At 41.7% G+C, this 19,399-nt stretch overlaps 1 protein-coding gene across 5 annotated transcripts in view; it reads right to left on the reverse strand.

Moving 5' to 3' along the window:
• Positions 1-19,399, reverse strand: part of RANBP3 (RAN binding protein 3) — a 54,767-nt gene extending 35,368 nt beyond the window's left edge. For 4 of the 5 annotated variants that reach the window (XM_074851905.1, XM_074851904.1, XM_074851903.1 and 1 more), the window contains exons 1-2: positions 19,311-19,399; positions 9,391-9,446 (exon numbers count right to left, since the gene is read on the reverse strand). In XM_074851905.1, the coding sequence (XP_074708006.1) occupies positions 9,391-9,446; positions 19,311-19,332 (78 nt within the window). In that variant the 5' untranslated portion in view covers positions 19,333-19,399. Of the gene's footprint in view, positions 1-884; positions 2,632-9,390; positions 9,447-19,310 lie in introns of those variants that run through there. The other variant, XM_074851901.1, reaches the window with a different exon arrangement.

A 19,399-nucleotide genomic window follows, 5' to 3' on the forward strand; every position in this document is an offset into this window, starting at 1 on the left:
CATGGATAATATGCAGGCCAAGGACATTCTCTCAGCTGTGATCTGTGGGCCAAGCCTCCTGGTGTCTTATGGTGAAGTATCTGGAGAATCAAGCAGTTGAAGATGTCACTCAGATGCACATAAGCTTAGCTTGCTCTCAGAAAGCATTCAGTAGAATGAAGAGAGACTAAAAATGCTCATCATTGCCCAGGTCCATGCAAAACAGTAAACAGCAACCTCAAAAATAAAGAGCAACTTTTAAATCTTAATGGCCCAAAGTTCTTCAGCTATGACTTGGCCTGTCCTCAAACAGAAGCAATTATTAAAAGACAACAATACATGCAATTTTATCAGCAGTTTCATTTCAGTTCAGTGAAGTTACCAAAGTTTTAAATCTTGCAAGAAATTACTATCATTAAGGCTCAAAATAGTCAAAATGTATTTAACGGGGATAACATTATGTCAGGTAAAGCTGGGGATGTTGGATTGTTATATTTTCAAAATTTTCTGGTTTTAATACAAAGCTGTTACTAACAGACACAAACACTGACTTAAAGCCCCGCTGAATGAGAGAAGAGTTACAGAAACATTTTGTCTGTCACCAAAAATTAAACCAAGTCAGCACTCTGCTATTCTTACCTCTTTGGCTCAGAAGAGCAGCATGAAAAGGCTACCTGGAACTTGCCACAGCACTTACAACATATGTATGTTACTCATACATAAAGACAAGGGGTAAACACCTCAGTCCTCCACTGGACATTTTATACCATTAATCCTAGTCCCTTTTTTATGCTATGCCTTACTTTCAAATTTAACAGCACTGCAAACATCATTCAAACTGTTTTCTTCCCCTTCAAGGGGTAACAGCCATTAAAAAAAAGTACAATAATTAAGTCACAAGTTACCTGTATCACACTAACCACAAAAGCAATTATGCAAGCAGCAGCACTGAAGATCTGATTTTTTCTCATGGCTTATGCTGCGTGCGTCCTCTGGTCCTCTCACTTCCTCACTTCATTACCCCAAATCTTCCCCCTGTACTTCACAACACAAACCTCTTCAATCCTGCCAAACCTTCTGGGGCCAGAGGCAGTTCGCTGGGGGGCCACCCGTGCAAGCATACCTACAGCAGCTCTCCCTCTGCGAGGGGGGTAATTCGGGCCTCGCTGATCCCGTCAGGTTTCCAGTTTTCAGGAAACATGCAGAATGGTTTTAAAATTTAAACCTCTATCACCTTGTCATAGTTAGCAGATTCTGCAAGCTTTCGGCTTGGTAATCAGAGAGCCAGCAGCATAAGCAACTTGACTCAGCTTCCCAGCTGAAAGACGTCTCCCTTCTCCAGCGGCCTGGAGAGCCGGACCCCTGCAGAAGAGCTGACTGCAGCAGGACTGACGGATCACAGACCCAGTCCAACTGCCGTACAGGTGATGGAGACAACCCTGCCGTTACACACACAGCCTTTGAGGAACCTGAGCTGGGGAGGGACACAGGGCCCTAAAAACCACACTGGGGAAAACACTGAAAGCTATAACCAGAACAGTACTAGGAAATGGGGATGGGGGTGACCATCCCTGTCAACGGCAGAATGAACCTCAGGATGAGACAACCATCACCAGGGATCTGCAGGCAACAGGGAATGATTAGGAAACCGTAGACAGCCAGCCTTTGGGGCTGAAGATGACTAAGAAGATTCAGTACCCATAAGCAAAATAATGCACAGGAAGAGGGCACGGAAGTGTTTCCACATAAAAATAGCTAAATACCTTGTTAGTCTTCAGCTCCAATACACAGAATTTGGGAGGAAAAGGAATAGAAATATAACTATGAAATCACAGTGGCACATAGGATGGCAACACAGTGACCCCCACAGAGCAAGGGCATCAAATTAGACTAGGCTATTAGGTTCAAGAAAACCCAACACAAAACTAAAGGAGACAAAAAGCCCACCCCGCTGAACCCCTTGTCAGAGGATCATGCACATGGTGGAGGCTCACATGCTTGGGTTCAGCAAGCAATTGGTGAACTTCTAATAAAAAAAGGAGCCTTACCAGTAATTTACACTGACTTCTAGCTACAGATCATAAAATCACTAATAATGCAGTAAGAGGCAAGAACACTCAAGCCACACTTGTGCTATAGACTTAAAAGTGGAAATGACAATAAATTATTTTGCAAGTAATTGTTATCAATACAATTTAGAACATTTCCAAGTAGGCTAAATAAACATGCATCAGGTTTTAGTAATTCTTGTAACACATGGCAAGTATTTTAAAAAGTGAAATAAGCAAGGTAACCTTCCGGCATAAATCTGATTTCTATCCCAAGCAAAATTAAATTGTATGTGCTTCAAGACTCAGAAAAGAAACAAACAAAAAATAACAATTATTGCCAATCACCACTTATACAGAAAAATCTGATGCCAAGGTAAGAATTTCTTGTCCGGGTCAATACATAAAATTATGGGTTTTTTTAAAAAAAAAATCTATTAAATGGATCAAAAACTACTGCAAGTTTCAGAATTTTGTGAATAGTGTGTGGTTTAAGTCATGGAGGACAAAACCAACAGAGGCCTCATGGATCTGTCAAACCAAAACTGCTCTAGACAGAAGTTTGTACAGCTGTTCTCAAAAAAGCACATCCAAGGGAAACTGCAAGCTCTTAAAATTCATTTTAGTCTTCAGTCATGCTCACTATTGAAAGTGTTTTCTGATCTCTTCACTTCATAAATTCTGATTTAAGTTCTTGTTCGAAGTTCTTTGGAACTGGTGAAGAACAGTTCATTCTCTTTCTTTTTGCTGTAATGTTTTATGTCTGTGATGATTTGTGTCTCTCCTTGAGCCTCCTCTTCTCTAAGGAAACATTCCTTGTAAGTACAGCTCTACGGAGAACTTGGCAGAAATCTGTTCCTGTCAAATACTACAGCAAAGATCAACAGAGAGATTAATAATGTAGGAAGTCACCTACACAAACTCACCTTGCTCACCCAGATCAAATAACATCTATTTCATTAAAACAAAAATAACACACCTAGACTAAATACATAAAAGTCTACTTGGAGAGTTGGTTTCCTCTGCATTGCAGGAAATAAGGAGACATACATAAAAGCTAGGAATAACCTCCAAATATAGGCAAGGAATTAATATTCCTTTTTTATAAAGACTGGCACAAACATTCTTGGGTCAGTTTTTCCTCCCAATTCTAAGTTGTGCTATTTATGCCTCCTTTCCTCATTTTCCCCACACTAGCACCCATATCCAATGGCCCGAAAAGACTACTCTCAGTGTAGCTTTTCACAATCTTTACCTGCTTAGAGCTGAGGACAACTCTTGTTGATATTCTCAGTAGCCTTTGACATTATCAGCCTCTCTATATTCCTCTAAGCTTTGTCTTGCACAACTGTCCTCTCCAAATAAATTTATGATTGTTCTTCTACGTGCAGCAGTGTAGCAATATATTCACAATTATGAACTCTTAAGCATTAGTTTTAACTCCTTAAGTATACTATTGATTTACAACACGGTTCAACTAGGTTTCCCTAACAAAACCTCTTGGCAGCCATGCTAAGAATGCTAAGAGCCTAGAAAAGGAAATACTGTTGCTTCTCCCTACACAAGTTGCTTCCTCCACAGTTCTCTCTCTGCCACCATCCTAAACCTACAAGTCATGCCCATAGCACGAACAACATTTTCTAATCATCCACCACCTCAAACCACCAAAAACCAGGCATTTCCAAATCGTACTGGGCTTCAACCAATCCCTACTTTACATATTGTCTAATACAACTTTCCCTCTTCTGAACTCATGATCTTACTCTCCAGACTAGGTGGGAATGCCATCTTTCTAATCACTTAAATCACATTTACACTGCCACACCTGTTTTTAAAGCTCCACAGTTAAGACCATGATGACAGATCTAACAACTTAAGGACTTAAATCCTTGTTCACTCCAGAACTACCCCTTTACCTCTACATTCCAGGTGTCAGCCACCCCTTAAAGTCTTTGCATCATTTTGCAGCACCAGCTAGGTATGGGACATAACCCAACTACTATGTAACTCATCTTCCTTCATAGCCATCCTTAAAAGCTCGCCACCACCAATTCACCTATAAAGCAGTACACCAACCAAAACTAGTTATATAACAAGCTAGAAATAAAGCGTTTGTTTCTATATTCTACCATTGCTCCCAATCCAGGCTGGTGGAGGGAAGACGACAAGATGCAAGCTACATAACAGACAATGGCTTCTTTTAGAAAGAAAAAAAAAAATCTTTTTTTAAATCCAAGTTGAGTATCTACCTTTTACAGTACTTATGACTAGGGAGTCACGATTATCCTAGCATCAGTACCCTATCCCAGAATCAGTAACGACTGGAAGATGACCACAGCTCACATTTGCCGAAGAAAGAACACTACTTTAAAAGCATTTTTTGACAAATTGTTTCTTTACAACACTACTGGTTAAATTTGTTTGAGCTATTATACCTACTTAAAAAGGTGTAAATGCACGACAGACTTCAGAATACTTTGACCTCAGAAATGCATGTTAAAAGTTAACTTCATAAAATGACTTCAAGTAACCTACGGTCAGAAACTGTCATGAAATGGTTTTATGGGAGAAGCCAAAACTAGTTTCAGAGCAGAAACACATCTAACAAGTGACCAAAAATTACAGAATCACAGGATCATCTAGGTTGGAAAAGACCTTGAAGATCATCCAGTCCAACCGTTAACCCAGCACTGACAGATCCCAACTACACCAGATCCCTAAGCGCTATGTCGACCCAACTCTTCAACCCCTCCAAGGATGGGGACTCCACCCCTGCCCTGGGCAGCCCATTCCAACGCCCAACAGCCCCTTCTGCAAAGAAATCCTTCCTAATATCTCATCTAAACCTTCCCTTGCGCAACTTGAGGCCATTACCTCTTGTCTTATCACTCATTACTTGGTTAAAGAGACTCATCCCCAGCTCTCTGCACCCTCCTTTCAGGGAGTTGGAGAGGGCCATGAGGTCTCCCCTCAGCCTCCTCTTCCCCAGACTAAACCCCCCCAGTTCCCTCAGCCGCTCCTCGCACAACATGTGCTCCAGACACTGCACCAGCTCCGTTGCCCTTCTCTGGACACGCTCGAGTCATTCAATGGCCTTTTTGGAGTGAGGGGCCCAAAACTGAACCCACTCATCGAGGGGTGGCCTCACCAGTGCCGAGCACAGGGGTCAGATCCCTTCCCTGTCCCTGCTGGCCACGCTATGGCTGATATAAGCCAGGATGCCATTGGCCTTCTTGGCCACCTGGGCACACTGCTGGCTCATTATCAATCCCCCCCAGGTCCCTCTCTGACTGGCAGCTCTCCAGCCACTCCTCCCCAAGCCTGTAGCACTGCTGGGGGTTGTTGTGGCCCAAGGGCAGCACCCGGCATTTGGCCTTATTGAAACTCCCCCAGTTGGCCTCAGCCCATCGCTCCAGCCTGTCCAGGTCTCTCTGCAGAGCCTCCCTACCCTCGAGCAGATCAACACTCCCACCCAACTTGGTGTCCTCTGCAAACTGACTGAGGGGGCACTCGATCCCCTCATCTAGATCATCAATAAAGATGTTATTAATTGAAACCTTTAATTCAAAAAGTACTATGAAAAGCAGAGTACAGTTCACGTGTAAGTTACTGGGATAGATAATGGAGTAACAGTAATACTCTGTGCTTAACACAGCAAAGTTAAGACTTTATGTTGCTTTCAGACCTTAACAGCTATAAGTCTTCCTCAGCTGATGCAGTTTTCCAACTAGTGTCAGCACTAGAAGCTCAGCTTGTCATAAAAATGAATAGCAGTGTATAAACAAGATAGATATTTGGATGCTATCATTCAGCTATTTGCAAGAGCTGTATTTCACACATTGCAAAAATAGTTCTCAAAGAGTTAGGGAAATACGAAAATAATGAAAACGGAGACTCACTCAAATGTGGAAACAGCCAACTTTACATCCACCATTAATTGATATCTATAATGAAAATCAGAACAGATAGACTAATCGTGTCTTTTTAACTGTGAAAGAAAAGAACCTCCTTACTCAAGTAAAACTAAAGGGCATCATTCTGAACACCATGCACTTTTTGCCCCTCTAAATAAACTGCAGGTTCTGATGTTTTACTAAACTGGATACAACCTTAGCTGGAACAATCAGTTAAAAAAAAAATATCTGTTTCCAGACTAGTATGCATTTTGTCCTACAACATGCTGAATATTTTTCAGCTTCTAATGGAGAAACAGATGTCTGACACCTTACAAGCACAAACTTAAGTAGAGATTTCTAGAAAAAAAAATGTTCTTTACTTAATAGTAGACAACGTTAGCTCCAGAAAAGTGAGTTAATACCACTGAATAATATCACAGCCAGGCCCTAGTACTGAGGGGGTCCCTAGACACTGCAACAAAGTAATTCTGGTCAGGATGTCCTGTTTGATGTGGAAGAGCAGGAGGCAAACATCTAAACTATCACCAGGGACAGTTAATTGAACACACAATGTAATGCCTTCTCCTGACTCTCAGCTTACTGCGTTGGTGCTGAAAAGCCTCCATGAACACTTTGCTTACAGCTCCAGAAGAAAGCCAACTTGACTAGATGGACATTTTGCTAAATTAAAATAGTAATTTACATAGAGAAATTACCTATTTTAGAAGCCTGTTGTTTGTCAACTATTTAAATTACTTTTGCATTTTCTTCAAAACATTGCTCTAGGAAAAGCTCCTCTGTTAATAGATTTTCCTTGTTAATTTTAATAAGGATAATCTTCTGTGGCAGGCAACGCACTTAACCAGGCACCTTGTATGGAAACAGTAATGGAGTTAACTGTTAGCTGTAACACTTCGCTATTAGCCTTTCCAAAAATACAGTGAAAGGTCTCAACCAGTGTGTAACCCAAGTCACCTTTTCTTGATGAAGCTGATTAAAGGGACACTCAGCTGGCCTCAATGCTAGGTTCTGATACATACAGCCTATACGTAGTGGCTGTTACTTTTGGCTGACAGCACCATAAAATGACTCTATTATCAACACTACAAAAACCAGCTACTGGCACAAGCAACAAACAGGCTTTGGCCCTTTATTTAACAAAGCAGCAAGAAGCACAGCACTGATGCTTCTCTCCCTCTTTCTCTAGCTCAAATACACACAATATAAGCTACTAAAATGATTATTAACCACCTCCCCTCCCCCTTTTAAGAGAATTGTACATCTCCACACATTACACAGTTTAACATAAGCATTTGTGTCTGGTACACTTTGGAAACTGGCAACCAAGTGACAGATGCCACTGGCAGACTCTTCATGATCTGCTTCAAGGAACGAGCCCTGTTCTCCAGTCAGGCTAGATCTACTCCACACCATACTGACTGTGGCTAGCCCCCTCTCAAGCACCATCACTACTCAGTTTTTAGATCAATTTCTAACTTATTTCTAACCCCCGAGCCTTCACAATGCTTGGCTCACCCACAGGCCTTGATACACACGGTCCCCCCACCCCACCAGGCTGTGCCTTGGCAGAGGCTGTCCCTACACACAGCTACCTACTCAGCATCATCATAGTCTTCAGCATCCTCAGAGGCAGCTGGGAAGACTAAACTACACATCCCTCTTCCCTGGAACTCTGGATCCTCTCTGCCAGCCCAAAAAGACATTAAGCCTTTAGTTAAGATTTTTTACAAATATTTTCTTGAGACATACCAGAGTGCAATAGATCTGTCCCACAGCCCAACACAGGAGCTTGCACAGCCTAACGCTGAAGGCATGTGCTCTGCGCAGAAGCAGATGGTACAACATGAAGGAATTTGAGAGCACAAGACCTGCCAGCTTAACACTGAAGGACCAGGCCAGCAAAGAAAGGACACAGGAGCACCACCCCTCTGCCTGGGTTGCACAGCGCTGTGATCACTGCTTCCAGACTAACTGTGGAAACACTGCCAGGTTAAAGGACACCTGGGGAGAAAACTCACCACAGTGCAACTCAGAAGGGACTTCAGGAACAGTCTAAGCAACAGCAGATGATTGGGAGCTGTTTCCTAGACAACGTGATCCAAACTGATAGTGCAAACACTAGCACTCCCTTCATTCCAAAGTACATGTAAACGGTCACCGTAAAAAAATGTAACTGGAAGTATTTAAGATATATTTAATTTGATTAGCTAGTATTAGAAGAACAGCAGATTTAAATCCTTTCCAAGCTGACAAAAGATTTCAAGCCCCTGCTGAGGAATATACCTACTAAACCCATGGGAAAGCTTGAGTCTGGTACTTGTTCCAAACCAAAGAAAAGCTACAACTGCAAAAAGGTTTGGTATTTCTATTCAAATATTTGAGAAGATTTTCTGATTGCACAGAATATAACAATCCAGTGATTCAACAAAAAGTGAATCATGTGTACATGAGCACACTTCTCTTGGTTCCTACCAGCTTCAGCTGAAACAAGAGTAACCTTGATTTATTTTTTTTTTCCAAATGTTAACAGCTTTTACTATTGACCAGGCAGAATTAAATATCACAATATCTTGAGATTCTTATCAATTTCTTTTACTAAAAATATTTTTACAATATAAGAAACTGGAAGGCTTACTGTTTGGGAAGAAAAAAAGTACGGAAAACTACACCCTAGCACTCATCCATAACATTGTGTGTCACTTTCGAAGTGAAAAGGAATGCAAACTGTACTGCACTCTGCCCACACAGCCATGGTTTTCCATTGCATCTACTTCAATTTAATAGCAATTTCTGCTAAAGGGAGGGTCCTGCTCCTCCTCTCAACTCTCATTTCTTCTGAGCTCTAGTCCTTCTGCAGCCACAGGATGAGTTGTATCACCCTCTTGGTTCAACACAAGCTCACTCACAGAACACCTTCCAGCAGATTACGGCAAACTCCAACTTCACATCGTGTAACCGCTACCGCAGACCCAAAGGCCGGGGACAGGAACACATGGTAGGGGTAGAGGGATAGGTGAAAGAACAGGATTACCATTTTCCAAGGTAATTAGACACTTTGCAGCCTACTAACCAGAGATACATTTGAATATAATGAGGTGAAAAAATCAATAATCTAGACCATGGTTTTCTTTGCTTTGTCTTAACTCTATTATAAGAAAAAGAAATTTTATAGTTTTCTCATGCAACTGCACCTGTCAGGACTCCTTTACCACCTGTTCCTTTCAAGCTGTCCATCTTCTGTCTGAAGAGCTACCCATTTCATGCCACCACCACACTTCTTCCCACTTTTAGCCCTCCAGTACCTCTTTACCCTCTGCCCATTAATAATGTTAGTGCTCTATTATCCATCTTCAACTTCAAAACAATATAGACAAACAGCTGCTCACCACGGAATGAGTCAGGGCTACAGAACAAAACAACAAAAACATGTATCAACATCTCCTTACCTTCTGTGCTTTATCCTTCTGAAATACAAAGACGGGTGGAGCAATGGCAGGTTTTTCTGTAAAAAGAGAAATCAGTGGTTTTTTTCCAGTCACACTCATTACTAACATGAAAATGTTATGTTCCGTGATGCTTTTACCAGCAACGAATCCTTAAACCAGTGAAATTTCAGGTACACAAATTGTTTCCACTGGTTCCTGCTAACGTATAAGAACTTGATCTTCAAAAGGAAAAAGGAGCGTTTTAAGAACAACAATACAACTGATATCTGAAAGCTATTTGTCTTTTCCCTCCAGATCTATTTCAAGCCAGTACTTTTCCTGTACTTGGGTACATCAGGAGGAAAAGGCCCTTTGCTGCAGTAGTTTACTTTTGGAACACATGCAAGTTTTGCAGGCAAAGGCTTTTCCTTCCCCATAGTAATACATTAACACAAAGAGTTGCTGTACATCCCCACATCCCCCCTTCTTAAAGGTCACCTAATTCTGACACTTGATTATACTTGTATTTTATTATCATTGAAACCTTTAGAAAGGTCCTAAATCATCAGCACTTGCAGGTCTACAATTTAAACCAAATATTCCATGCACACTACTACAGAGAGACCAGTCTTTCTGCATAACTTGAGAGCGTATCTCCTTTCTACTTGAAGTTCCAATTCAAATATTAGCAGGACATTATTTTCCAAATAAGCACATCAACATTTAGTCTTCAAGAACAGAATGAATTTCTAGAATGTGTGTATGTTTTCCATTGTCTTTAATGACCTTTGCAATTATTCAATCTCACAAACAAGAGTAGACATTTAAGAAAATTAAATTTTTAAATCTTTTAGAACTTGAAAGGCTACCATAAAAAAAGAAACAAAGCCATCAAGAACAACTACCTTGTGCCTAAAAAAAGACTGTATCACAAAATCCTCCATAAATCAGTTGCAACATCAGTAAAACACTTGGGTCAGCATATAAGGAGAAGGAGGAAAGATTGTCCATTTGGGAACTGCCAGCTATTAGATTAGTTTAGCTGAAAAAGTGAGACTTTACCCAACAAACACACAAAAATTATGGAAGTTATTCCAAGAACTCTTTGCATTTATTTGTGAGGGCAGAAAAGCCTCTTTCCACCCCTCTGTGGGTCTCACTCAGAGGGATAACCCAGCAAAAACACTGCAAGACTGATTTTGCAAGACTGGCATAACTTGTTCTACAAAAGGTAAAATTAATTGTGAAATAAAGCTCCTTACTACAGCATTTTGCTGGCTCTTTTTTTCCTTTATTTTCCAAGTTCTTCTATCCATCAAATACTGCTGAATCTTAAAAACTCTTATGAATGAAAGCAATTCAGACAATCTATTTTAAAAATGAAAAATAATCTAACATAGGTCATCTACAGAGTTAACTGCTACACCTGTCCCAAAAAACACAGTTTGTTGAAACAAGTCAGGGATCCCTTTTGATTCCCTTGACCTCAGTATAACCTGCCTGTGGGAGGCTCCACTGGCGTAGGGTCCAAGCTTTTAACCCTTCATTTCTTTATACCATGTTTGATATACTTTAGTATTCATTAATGCCATAACTGCAGCAACAAGTAGCATGCATTCTACCAAATTACTTTTATCCAAGACCTCCAAACCAGTCAATAAAATGCTGTATTAGTGTTCTTCCCTTCTGGAGATCTGTCCAAAGTGGGACCTGATTGTGTAATGCACAACATCCAAGAGACTCATGTACCATATTCCAGCTACCAAAGAAGACTGAACTATTTGTCTATTTGGTGCTTAATAAAGGATTGAAGTACTGAAAATAAAGTAAACAAAAAAGTAAAAAAGCAGATCCAACAACATCGCAAAGTGCAGATGGAACATGGGATGGCTGGCAAAAGACTAGAATGGGGAGCCAAAGTTGTTGATGCAAAGGAACAGGACAAAATACGAGATGGAGTTTGGTGATGGAAAACTGAGTCCTCAGAAAAAAACAACAGGGATGCTAGGAACAGCAGAAAGCTCACAGAAGGGAAATACTATCGGATGGAAGAACCAAAGAAGAAAATGGAGTGAAAAAAATCAAATCTTTGAGATTGTGTCCAGCTATGGCAAATGAGACTGGGAAAAGAAGCTAGGGAAACAACTATGATCAGTCCTGTTAGTCAAGGTGAAAAAGATAACACTGTTGTGCAACATGTGAGAGTCCTCCAGCACTCAAGATCTAGGAACCTCACTAACAACTGACACGGTGGCACCTGGCAGGAATGACGAGACAGCAGGCACTCACGGCTACCAACTCTATCAGTGCTTAATGAGGCACATCCTTTACAGGGGAACACTTGGTCACCATGTCCCTTCTAAGGTCTGCAACAGTCTTCTAAAGACCACAACGCTGGAAATGTTTCTCTAATTCTAGTCTAAGTCAAGAAAGGATCACTAGATTGTCTAATCTGACCACCTTCATTAAACACTGCCTATTTTTCTGAGCCTTATTGTTTTGGGAAAACATTTTCACCAAAGGCATCAATTACTGAAGACATTAAAAGCACAATATTATTGCCCTTGATCATCCCTTACCTCACTTGGTTAAAACTCCAGTGCCAAACTTCCCATTCAAATGTCTGGCTTCAGCTTTCAGTTCCGATCCCTAGTTATGTTTTTTGAATGCATTTATGTACTAGAAAAAGAGCTCTCTAGTATTTAATGTTTTTCCTACGAAAGCACTTACACAAACCATGTTTTCCTATCAACTAAAGAACCACCACAACGAGTTTTATTTTTGTAAAACAGAAATGTGTGTGTTAGGTAGCTGTTGGGGTTTTTTCCCCGCTTGGTGAGCATGACAGCTTATTAAGTGCTACCCCCAAAATGAGAATTAGTCATTTGTACTAGCCAACATCAGATGGGGACAGTCATGTTCTCACCTAGCAAGCATGCTTCCCTTCCACCAAGGTATCTGAAGGATGACTTACAGTAAAATGGATCTGTCAGGTCCACAGAACTGCCATCAGGTTAAAGGGAAAATAAAGCACGGTAAAGGAAGGAAGGAAGAAAAAAAAAAACCCCAACCTTCAAACTTCAGGTACAATACATGTAAAAGAGCATGAGATCTTCTCCTTCACCTAAGAGATGAACAGACACAGCACAGAGTTCTTAAAAACTGTGGAACAGACTTGCTTTTTTTCCAGACAAGCAGACAGAAATACTCTGGCAAAACAAGGAGCTGGAGATGCAGCAATAATGTCAATTTTCTAACAGAGTCAGTCTCTGTAAAGGTGTTCTTGAGAAAGTCCAAGCATGTGAGAAGGAAAGCAGACCTTCAGTAATTACTGTCACAGAGACAGTAAATCCCCAATCTGGAGATCTGGAACTTACATAAACCACTTAGTTTCTTCTGAATGGCGACAGGCTGTCAAACCAGTCTGAAAAATGACTGAATCCACAGAACTCCTTCCTGCAGTTTATTCATAAGTTTCAGACATTTCAACCTGCATGAATAATTACAAAAACCTCAAGAGCTGAATTTCACAGGCTAAATTCCTTTAACTGTCAAATCACTAACTATCAATATATGCCCTATGTGCTGTCAGAAAAATGTATGTACTATTAAGCCTACTCAGTTTGCTTTGCAAGCCTTGAAAACCAAAACACAGAAACAGAAAATACTATCTCAATGGCTCAGGCAGAGGGATCAAGTCATACACACTATTTAAAGTGGGATTTTTACCTCAGATACACGACCACTTGTAGCTGTACCAAACTCTGCCATGTCCACCATGATTCCTGCAACTAGACAAAACGTGGCCTAGTCCCACCTCTCCACCCCTCCACACCAATGCAACCATAGCAGTCGGCATCTCCAGCAGCCACAATAGTTATTTTTGCAAGACGAAGTTTTAAACCTTCACTGCAGCATGGAATGATGCATTACTGAAAAATCCAACGGGTATTTTGAGTGCATAGATGCAAAAACCACATCCCTTTTGAATTCATATTTGAAGGCCACATAAATGAAAAGACAAGGCAAAACTGCAGAAAATGGGGTAAAAAAACCCCAAACTGGTCTAACTGCAGGGGTGCATTTCTCTATAGTTACCAGGCTCACAGAGCAAATCCCATGGCAAAGCAGTGACAGAGGCCAAGAAAGCATTCTCCTTTGCCACCAAGACCACTGTGTCTCTACCGTAAGAGCACAGGAAAATTCAGGTTGGAAGGGACCACAGCAGGTCTCTAGTCCAACCTCCCGCTCCAGGTAGGGTCAGCTATGAAGTCAGACCAGGTTAATCAGGTTATCCAGTCTGGTCTTAACTTCCAAGGATGAAGGCTGAGCAGACTCCCAGGATAATCTCTTCTACTGCTTGACTGTCCTGGGGTGGGGGGGGGCGGGATGGGACACAGACAACAAAAAAACCCACCCACACACCAACAAACCCCAACCTTTTCTTTATATCCAGTCTGAACATCTTGTTCCACCTCTCACCTTTTGTCTTTTGTCCTTCCAACACACACCACTGTGCTGAGCCTGGCTCTGACTTTCTAATAATCTCCTTGTATACCCTGGAAAGCTCCAAATGTGCTTTCTGAAGCCTTCTCTTCTCCAGGCTGAAGCAGCCCAGTTCCTTCAGCCTCTCCTCACAGGTCATGCAACCCAGATCACCAATATCTCAGTGACTCTAATTAATCTTTAGATTTTAGAAGGAGCCCAGGCCCCATGTCATGAAAACAGCTCTCAAGTCCTCACCAGTCCTGCTGTAACCAGGTTATTATGTGGTGAATTTATTTTTAAAGCTAAGAACTACACTGTTTCAAGCATTTTCATTTTAAATTTACTCCAAATTACATTTAGAAGTGCAATAGTGCCTAACTACATGGAAACCTATATGGAAGCAGAAAAAAAACCACTGAGAAACTTCCAGGCAAGCGAGTCCTTGCTTGGATCTGAAGAAGCAATCTTCAACACTAAAAGCACACAAGTTAGGAACAACTGTTCTGACTTTAGCTCATTATAATAAATCACCTGAGAGAAAAAGTAGATCATACCCGTGAACAATGAAATAGTGTTAAAAGGGAGAACAGCAATTAGGTTGTTAACTCACCAAAAATATTCAGAGTGGTAATTTATTGCCTGTGAAAGGCTTATGTGAGGGTCAAGAAAAAATTTAAGTTCAAAATTAAGTTTAATTATGCTTATTTGAATAGCTCAGGCCACAAAAATGGTTTTTTCACCTTCATACTATTTAAGTTATAAAGAACAGAATAATCATGCTAAAAAAACTTGAGAGATATGAGCAGTTTGCAGCATTATAAAATTCTAAAGGTGTTGATACTAAAATAAGACTCTTTTCTCTTCCAATAGCTACGAATAGACTGAAAGCAATGAGCAAGGTACCACACCAACAGCTGATCTCCAGGAAGACCCCACAAGAAGAGTCCAATCATACTTCATGTCAGAAAGTACAAGAAACGTGACTAGATCATTTATAGCATCAAGTGATGTCATGATGACTATAACTGACATTGGGAAAAAGATACTTCTGCCTCATTTTAAAAATGTTGATAAATTGCTTTTTATGAAGTAAAACATCCGATGTTCTCATTCGCCTTCAAACCCTTTATTTTCTTGTCTCCTATAGCATGAGTAAGCAGGCTACTTCCAGACAGTACTTCCACAGCTGGCATCGGAAGGTAAAATGCCTTTTAGCTATTTAAGCTGAAATAAAAATTCCATACACTATATTTAAAGTACAAACCTTTTGTGTTTGCAGAGCATGTGTTATTTCATTTCCTAACCCTTTGTGACATTAATAGAAATAAGTTACGCTCTGCATTTGGTAATTTTACTACTTCAGCTCAGGTACTTCACATAAAGCAAATGTTACAAGTGAGAAATGGAAAAAAGTAGCTTATTTTCACATGACAGGAAGGCATGAGGCAGCCCAACTACTTTGCAATGTAGATTAATTATTTAAAGAACTCCAAAAAGTGTTAACAAAAATTATTAAAGTATTTAGACAGTTCTAGCTTGTAAATGTAGTATTATGGCATTTGGGTGTGCATTATTAGGGCATCTCAAAATAAACAAACCAAATCATTCAGCCTAACTTTGTGTCCCCTAGTTTATCTGAAGTAAATCACCATAGGGAAAAAAGATCTTGGTTATAGAGTCTACAAATGTCAGGGACAGTGGTGCAGGCCAGCTTTTCCCCTCAAAGTAACAACAGACCTTCCTCCCTCTGAAAGCTAGCGTAAGGCAAGTAGAATCATACAGTCACAGCAAAAAAACCCCAGAAACAGCACAGAAGCAATGTGAGGATCACACAAGCCTGGCAAAGGAATGGTACTTTTACTCTGAAAAGAACTGCTTCGAGTCTCTCATCTTTTGTACATTTAAGGCAGTTACAGTAAACTTGTTAAGATCATGAACAGTATGCTTAGCAATTTCATAAAGCAAAATAAAACTGTGTTTGGTGTCTGAGGAGAGAGTTTGCCAACACAGGTGGTGTAGGCACCTCCTAAAGGGAAGTGGGAAGAAAGCCATCAAGTTTTAGCCCTGAGAAAAACTTGTACATTTTCAATGACTGAAAGGTGGTAAAGGGATTCATTCTCAACACGAGGAGATCCAATCATCTAAAGAGCAGCTTCAGCATCAAGTTACATACAAATTACTAGTTTTATTAACAGCAAGTTAATGAGAAAAGCATCCAGGTTTACATGAATATATATGCCTGACAGGAAGGTGTCTGGTTCTCCATGATACTTCACTGCCACACGTGTAAAGTGTCAGTTTTAAGACATGATACAGCTAGAATACCAAAGAACATCATACCAAAGACTTTGGAGAAAATTCCTAATACCATTCAGTAACTACTTTATACAACAGTAACAATTGTGCCTACCACTCCAAAATCCTGGTTTTCAATAATCAAACTTCTGACCATGCCAGTACCCAAAGCCTTTGTCACCATGTCACTGTATCTTCGTGACAAAGTTGATCAAACTTCACACAGCTGAGAAGTTACTCTCTCCTCCTCTTCATCAGCTCCACACTTACCAGTTCATTTCCTCTCATGAGGAGGAGCAATTCCAAGACCAGGACCTGTTCCTAGGAAACTTCACAGTACAAACTTCTTTGCAAAGTGGCACTCAGACCACCTCATCCTTCACCCCCCTTCTCTGCAGTAGAGAACCCCCTTAATGCAACAGCCTCCTTCTGCCAAGATAGAGCTTGTCATCAAACCACTACAGAGAGCAGAGAGGTAGGGGTACAGTTTCACCAACTCACTAGAGAAAAAGGAAAGACAGGCAAACAGAAAAAATTCAAGGAACAATTAGAATTAAGAAAATGAAGCAATCATTAAAATATTAGATGGAATGCTTGTAGCTTTGAAGAAACGTATCACAGAAAAATCATCCATTAAAATAGTTTGAAGGCTTAAAGGATATTGGTAGAATGGTTACAGCACTTTTCAAGGCCAGAAGGTCTGCAGTAATCAAACGGGTAAGAGTCCAAGCGAGTTCCACTTGCATGAGCAGACAAGAAAAGCTATTGTTCAATCATGCTAAGCTCAAAGAATCTAAAAGAATGACTGAAACCTCCTTCTAGGTACTTGTGTCTACTATGTGTCAAAGAATAATTAGCTTCACACCTCACAATGAAGTATGATTGAGACAGCACTGTTGTGTGCAGATCAATCAAGATTAAGGAATATTAAGAGCTTTGTCTTAACCATGCTTGGTTTGTGAACGTGAACATTTAGTTTTCAAACACTTCAAACAAGAGAAGATCAATACGAAGCAGAACATCAAAGAATTATCAGTACCAAAATAGTCACGTCATATAGCTGAATGAAAATACCTAGGCACAAGGAAATAAAACATTCACCTACAGTACTGGAAAAATAAAACAGATTGATGTGTTTAAGAATGAGGAGAAAACAATCCAAGTCACCCAAGAACATCTTTGCCATGTCAGAGACAGCAAACAAGGCAAGTAGAAAGACTATGGAATCCACTGACTTTCAGCAGAAGGATGCCAATTCCAGAAGGTACGTACGTGTATTTGCACTGGTATACAGACACGTCAAAAACGGAACCGGAGGAAAGAAAGCTAATATCAGCCAGTGCAGCCAATGATATTAGAATAAGCAGAAGAGAGAGGAGTTCAGAAGCAAACTGATCTTGCTTAATCTTAGGAAAGATTATATCACATTCTTATTGCAAGAAGAAACAGAACAGCAAAGGATGAAGATGACAACTCTGGAAGGAGATGCGAGCACAAACTAAAGAGATTAGCAGGTGAGGGAAGTCACTGGAGTCAGGAAAGGGTCTGAAGAGAAAAAACAGAGAAAAAGGAAGATCAGATGAAAAAGTAAGGATGACACCACACTTCCCCCCCCACCTCCCACCCCAACAGTCTACAGTATTCTGCAGAAATATAGAGGTGGGGTGGAAACACACGACAAGTCAGCATCAAAAGATGTAATAAACATCAGTAACTTGGAATTCACTGCTGAGCTTATCGCTTCCCACTAGAACGGGGAGGTAAAGTGAGGGGGTTTCACAACTAAAGAAAGCCATTCCCAAACTTCTGGCTTTAAAAGAACACAATAAACCACCAAAGTTTATTATAAGGTCATTATAATGACAGTATTTACATGCTGTCATTAAGTTTCTCACAAGGAGTCATTACAGCTTTGACTATTTAATACCATTCTTGAGATCACTTATCATACCTCTTTGGGCACTGACAGCTCACCTTGAGTTTGGGAGCCAAGAGCCCAAGATATGCTGCATCACAGGATTTGTCAAATAAGTGTAATTATGTGGATAGCTGCTTGTAGACTTCATCTTCAAAAGCTACACCTACAATAGATATTTGCTTCCTGTTGTTTAACATTAAGATCAGAACTGTAATTGCCACTGGTACAGAATTCATATGTAAGAAACAATCTTGAAAGAAGGGGCCTCACACACTTTCATTCACCTCCTTCATTATGGAGGGGGCATTTCCCCTCTTCTTGCATTAGTCAAGAAGAATGATGAGATACAACAGAGACACGGCTGGGGACAGGCTTGGTTTTGCAGAGATTTTGAGGGAAGTTAAGTCATTCTCAAAGGCAAACTGTTGATGCCCACTGTCACTTAAACAGCATTCTACACACCTCGGAGAACACCCAAATCCTACAGTAGTGCAGTCCTTGTTTTCCTAACTCTCCTCAGAGAAAAATGAAACCACTATTTCATTACTTCAGAGGTTTTCAGCTTAAAAAAATAATATATATATTAGCAGACCTCACCTAGTTTTACATAACCGCCCCTATTACTCCTTTAGCTAGAGGAAGGATTAAACACGAGCGGAAGGGAAGATTTACAACAGTCCTAAAGTTGTGGAAAACAACCCCAAAAAGCCACCGGACACGGAGGGATACAAAGCGGCTCAGAACTGCCCCGGGAGAGCCGCGCTGCACTCCCCACCCCGCTCCGGCAGCGGCGGGGCTCGCTCCCCAGCGCCCGGGGACAGCAGGACACGCGTTCCGCGCGCAGGGAGCGGGGCAGCACAGACCCGCCGGCGGCCGCCGCCTCCGGGAGCCGCCGCGCCGCCAGCCCGGTGCCACCGCCCGGCGGGAGGCACCTGCCAGCGCCGCCGCACACCGCCGCCCCGCGCTGCCCGCCGCCACCCCCGACCCCCGCGGCAGCACGGACGCCCGCCCCACGGAACAGAGCGGGGAGCGCGGCGGCCCGGCCGGGTGCTCCCTTTGTCCGGCCGCTCGCCCCAGAGGGGCCGGGGCAGGGAGAGGCCGCGGGGAGGGGGCACTTCCGAGGTCGGGCCGGCGCCCGGGCGCGCCGCGGAGAGCGGATCGCAGGGCCGGCCTCAGGCCAGGACCGCGGCGGCGCCGGGCCCGCGGTCGGCAGCGCTGCGCACCGCTAGCGCCCGCCTACCTTCGTTCGCTAAGTCCGCCATTTTACTTCCTCAATCCCGCCCACAATGCATCGCGCAGCCGGACGGTTCCACTCCCCGCGGGCCCCGC

Source organism: Strix uralensis, chromosome 27 (genome assembly GCF_047716275.1).
Source record: "Strix uralensis isolate ZFMK-TIS-50842 chromosome 27, bStrUra1, whole genome shotgun sequence".
NCBI lineage: Eukaryota > Metazoa > Chordata > Aves > Strigiformes > Strigidae > Strix > Strix uralensis.